Raw genomic sequence first — 5,868 nt, forward strand, 5'->3', positions numbered from 1 at the left:
CTGTTCGATCTCGTCCTCTGTTTCAACCCAAACACCCATCGAATTCTTAAGTTTTGTGATCCTGTTCCGGGCTCGTCGTTGTTTAGTCTTTGCGTGGAAGTATTTGGTGTTCCGATCACCTTCCTTAAGCCATATGGCCCAGCTCTTTTGTCTCCAGAAGATCTCTTCTTCTCTGTACACAGCACAGAGTTGCCATTTTAGTTCAAGTTCTTCTTCGCTGGACAGGGTATCATCGTTTTGAGCTTGATCTATCTTCACTTTCAGCTGCTCATTGTTATATGGGTTGCTCCTCTTCCAATATGCTATCGCCTTCATGCATCTATATAACTTGTCCACCAAGTCAACCTGCTGTTGTCGACTATCTCTTCTCCCCCACCCGTCTCTAACAGCCTCAGCGAACCTTTGCTTCCCGAACCATCTCTTATCGAATCGGAAGTTTCGTCGTGGTCCAGAAACCCGTGACTTTATACAAGCCAAAACTGGCCGATGATCTGATCCCCATCTTAATAAGTACTCCATATCAGTGTGAGAAAATATGTTGCAAATTTGGTGTAATTTTAAACACCAAATTTACAGGAATTAATAAAAGATGTTGCAAGTTGTTATACTTTTACCTCCAAAAAGTTGTTGGTTTCAATTAGCTATCACATTTCAGAAAAAATATATATTATGATTGCTAAATTATTGGAACATGGATTCCCTTCTATTTCGCTAGTTCTTATGAAAATATATTTTCCTTTCTAATTCTGATAGAAACAAATTGATCAATTTAGAAAAAAAAATCCTAGGAGCTCTGGAGGCGACAATGGCGAGGCCGCTTTGAGATCATCATCTCAACGCATCGATCCACTCTTTGGTGGCCGATTAACCATCCTCAGATTGATCTTTGCCATCTGGCGGAGAGTCCGTTACCAAAACCACACAAACCTGCACTTTCTTCATCACCAAGCTTTCACCTTCATCAACGTTTCTCTCGGACGATCCTGGTTCTCGAACGATCATCAATGTCCCCGAGCAGTTCTAAGATCGTGATCTTCATTGAGATTGTGGTTTCCTTTAAGATTGCAGTTTTGAGATTGTGTCCATTGATCGTCTCTCTTCAGTGCGCCTTCTTCGTCCGTCGTAGTCGACATTGGAGCTAGCGTTCGCATCTACAGTCTCCATGAGTCGATTATTACATCGTCTTCCATCTGCTCATATGGCAGATCTAAAAGGCAAAGGGATTTGTTATGAAAGTGATGATGAGCCCATTCAGTTATAGGATCAGAATGATTCACATACGATACGCGACTTTCAACGTTCATTGATAGGGAAAGTTCTGAACCCTAAGAAGCAAAATGTTGTTAAGCTGTTACAACATATGCCGACGGAATGGAAGCTGCAAGATCGCATCATAGCCAATGATCTCGGTAATGGCAAGTTTCTTTTTAACTTTGAAACCAAGGAGGACCTGCAATATGTACTGCAACAAGGGCCCTTTCACTACAATTTCTGTATGTTCGTTCTTGTTCGGTAGGAGCCGATTCATCATGACGACTATCCAAGGATCATTCCGTTCTGGGTTGGCATAACTGGTATCCCCTTACACCTCTGGACGTCAAAGAACTTGGAGAAAATTGGATCCAAGCTTGGTCATGTGGACGAGGATAAAATCAAAGAATCAGAGGGTCGTATGTGTATTAATGTTGATATACGGAAGCCACTTGTCTTCAGCAAGAATATCTTATCGCCTGGTGGTGATGAGGTGACGATCCAAATAAAGTATGAAATACTCTTCAAGCACTGTACCTTTTGTGGCATGCTAAGTCATGAACTCTCCCAATGCACTAAGAAGGAGCAGGGATCGAGTAATCAGATGGAGATAGCAGATGTATTCTCACGGGTACAGCTGCCTATTGGCGCATCAGCTCGGCCGCCATTGCTGCGAGAGCAAAAGCATCACGATCGGTACGATCGATATGAACATCGGGAGAGTAAACATCACCATAATGTGGACGTACACTCCTCGCAAAGAAAACCTGAGGTAAACGGTTATAGACGAACTGCCTATGCTCGACACGATGACTCTTCAGACTGGTACGCAGGAAAACAAGTAGGGAAAGAGAGAAGCTACAAATCTACATCGACCAGATTTGGTTCCCGTTATTCCCCATATGATAAGAATCAAAAAAGGTCATGGATGCCTAAAGAGAGAGTGGAGACACAAAGAGAGATTGTGGAGAGCATTAGAGAGCCCTACGCTCCTAAGGCGCTTCAGTTGCAAATTGGGGCTTCTTCGTCTTTGCCGAGCGAGACCCCAGTTGAGACTGAACCACACAATCACGCCAGCTTACTGAGCGAGATGATAACGTTACGAAACGTAGCAAAACTATTCCTCGTTCTATCACGTTCTCTCCTACGGAGGAAGTGCACCCACACAATGCTCAAATGATAGACGCTCTTAGCGAGATGGAGATTGCTATAGAAAATAAGAATGACGATGGTATGGAGGCATTGATGGAGTGCGATGGTGATGATTTACTTGGACAGGATCTGATGGAGTTGGAGGAGGGTGCGTCAAAGTCAATTCTAGTGGCTGATTCAGATGCGACTGGTGTGCTGAAGAAAGAAAGAGCGAGAGGATCTTCTTCAACTAGGGGTGTGGGAAGGTCGGGGATCCCTTTGGGTCTACCGATTAGAAAAGCTGAGTTCCTCCGTCGGGGTTCTCCAAAACATCGATCAAGTACGTCAAAAGGCTCTGATTGGTCTGCACATCATAGACACAGTTCAAAGGCTTCGAAAGCAAGTTCACATAAGGCTAATGGTTTGGAGGAGTCCAAAAACACCTCCAGACATCATCCATGGAGACACTCAGTTGGAACTGTCAAGGAATAAGGAACGACCTCACAGTTCGACACCTTACGGAGATGTGTCAGAAGCATCACCCAGGATTTGTGTTCCTTTCTGAAACGAAGAATAGGAGGCTGCTGTTGCAAAACATTTAGGCCGACTTAGGATTTGATCATGTGTTTACCATTGAGCCACTTGTTCTCAGCGGATGTTTAGCTCTATTCTTTATGGATGAATTTCAAGTTAATGTTTTATTTTCGAATAACAGAATGATTGACATTGAGGCAGTCATTGATGGAATAAAAGTCTACATGACGTTTGTGTTATGGAGACCCTGTTTTAGAACGCAGAAAACAGGTATGGAAACGCCTTACGCATTTCTCAACAACCAGAGATGGACTCTGGTTCATGATAGGTGATTTTAATGAAATCACTGGTCATAATGAAAAAACAAGAGGAAGACAGCGACCTGATAGCTCGTTTCTCCCTTTTAGGCAGATGCTAACCGATTGTGGTATGCTAGAATTCCCTTTCACTGGGGATATGTTATCCTGGGTGGGAAAAAGAGCACGGGGAGCTACTGTTAGATGCCGCCTTGATAGAGCTGTTGGAAATGAGGATTGACATGAAAAATTTCCTCACTCTGCTGTGAAATATATGAGATTATGGGAATCGGATCATCGTCCAACCCTCGCAGATATTCTCACAAAACCAATAAGGAAGTCGAAGAAATTCAAATTTGACAAAAGATGGCTGGATAATGAGGAACTAAGGCAAGTAATCCTTGATGGATGGAAATCACCAGAATCTTCCTCCAGATGCGAGTATTATGGAATATATTTCCAGCTATCGTAAAGCATTGGGTGAGTGGAGGAGAAAGCACAATTTGAATTCAGCAAAACAAGTGGACGAATTAAAAGAGAAGGTGGAGGGCCTATACTCGAATGATGATGCTACAACTGAGGAAATAGCAGAAGTATTAAAGGAGCTTTCTGATGCTCTTAAGGCAGAGGAGATGTTCTGGAAGCAAAAAAACAGAGTATTTTGGCTAAGGGAAGGTTATAGAAACACAAAAAAATTCCATGCACTAACAAAGCAAAGGAGAGCGAGGAACAAGATCACACAGCTTTTAGATGAAAATGGAAATCTGGTGGAAGACGAGGAAGGATTAGTAGCCATTGCTACAAGCAATTTTAGGCAAATCTTTGAATCCTCTAACCCAGATGATATAGAGGAAGCACTTTCTGAGGTATCTACGACGATTACTGATTTAATTAATGCTGAGCTTACAGCTCCAGTGACTGAGTTGGAAGTCAAATTAGCTCTCTTTGCCATGCACCCGGAGAACGCTTCTAGCCCAGATGGGATGACAGCGTTATTTTATCAGAAATTTTGGGACATTGTAAAGGAGGATTTAACTCATATGGTTAATCAATTACTTATACATGGAGTGATGGCAAATGGTTTGAATGACACAAACATATGTCTTATCCCAAAGACAGCAAGGCCCAATGAGATGACTCAATTCCGACCCATTAGCTTGTGTAACGTAAGTCACAAGATAATCTCTAAGGTCTTATGCAAGAGATTAAAGAAAATTCTTCCTGGTAGGATATCAGAAATCCAGTCAGCCTTTGTTGCTGGAAGACAGATCTCAGATAATATCATGATCGCTTAGGAAATGGTTCACGCCTTGAGAAATAAGCCGAGCGAAAGAAATAAGAGGATGGCCATCAAGACGGATATGAGTAAGGCGTATGACAGAATGGAATGGTCATTTATTGAAGCAGTTATGCGCAAGATGGGATTCTCTGAAATCTGGATTAACTGGATAATGAGGTGTATTACTTCGGTAAAATACAAGGTACTCATGAATGGCCAACCAAGGGAAAATAATGTCCCAGAGAGAGGACTACGTCAAGGAGATCCTCTGTCTCCTTTCATCTTTATTCTGTGCACAGAAGCGCTCGTTAGCCTTCTTAATCATGCAGAGAACCAAGGAAAGATAACAGGGATGGGTATTACACGTGTGTGTCCTTCGGTATCTCACATTTTCTTTGCTGATGATAGTCTTTTCTTCTGTAAGGCGGAGCCCCGTGAATGTGAAGAAGTGATGAAAGTAGTCAGGAGATATGGGAAAGCATCAGGACAATGCATTAACTTTGACAAATCCTCTTTACTCTTTGGTAAACGGATCAACGCCAATGTCAGACAGCAGATTAAAGACATTCAGAATTTCAGAATGAAGGAGGAATGAGTACTTATCTAGGAATTCCAGAAGATATTAGTGGCTCAAAATGCAAACTTTTTGCTTTTTTTAAAGGATAAGCTAAGGCATAGAGTGAATGGATGGACGGGAAGATGGCTTTCGAAGGGAGGAAAGGAAGTACTGATCAAATCTATTTTGTTAGCTCTTCCGACTTATGTTATGTCCACATTTTTTCTTCCTTTCGAGAAATGTGAAAACCTAGCAAGTGCCATTGCACAATTTTGGTGGAGTTCGAACCCACCGAAGAGAGGAATTCATTGGGAAAAATGGGAAAAGGTATGTTTACCACGAGAGGAGGGTGGGATTGGTTTCCTATGATCCATGAGTTCAACGTAGCTTTATTAGCAAAACAACTATGGAGGTTAGTCCAATATCCGGATTCGCTGGTGGCTAGAGTATTGAAGGGAAGATACTACAGGATAAGCTCGCCTTTGCGTTCTCTTTCTGTAAGTAATCCTTCGTATGTGTGGAACAGTATCTCAGCAGCTAGAGAACTGTTGCTTTTGGGTATCAGACAGAAGATACACTCAGGATATGAAGTTAAGTTCTGGGAGGATCCTTGGATCCATACGACACCAGCCAGACATGCTCGTCCCTTAGCACCAGTTTTTAACCCAAACATGAGAGTCAGCGATTTTATAAATCAGGATACAAAGGGATGGGATGTTGGCTTACTACAAAATTATGTGCACCCTGAAGACATACCTCTCATAAGGAGTATGGCCATAAGCTCGGCTCATCGTCGCGACACATTCTGTTGGAGCTACACG

General features: G+C 42.5%; 1 protein-coding gene across 1 annotated transcript; it reads left to right on the forward strand.

Moving 5' to 3' along the window:
* The first annotated feature begins 4,510 nt into the window (after positions 1–4,510).
* LOC125583260 (secreted RxLR effector protein 78-like) lies at positions 4,511–5,086 on the forward strand. The gene is made up of 2 exons (XM_048749895.1): positions 4,511–4,847; positions 4,938–5,086. The coding sequence occupies exons 1-2, from the start codon at positions 4,511–4,513 to the stop codon at positions 5,084–5,086; spliced, it is 486 nt and encodes a 161-aa protein (XP_048605852.1).
* The last annotated feature ends 782 nt before the right edge of the window (positions 5,087–5,868 follow it).

Source organism: Brassica napus, chromosome C3 (assembly GCF_020379485.1).
Source record: "Brassica napus cultivar Da-Ae chromosome C3, Da-Ae, whole genome shotgun sequence".
Taxonomy (NCBI): Eukaryota; Viridiplantae; Streptophyta; class Magnoliopsida; order Brassicales; family Brassicaceae; genus Brassica; species Brassica napus.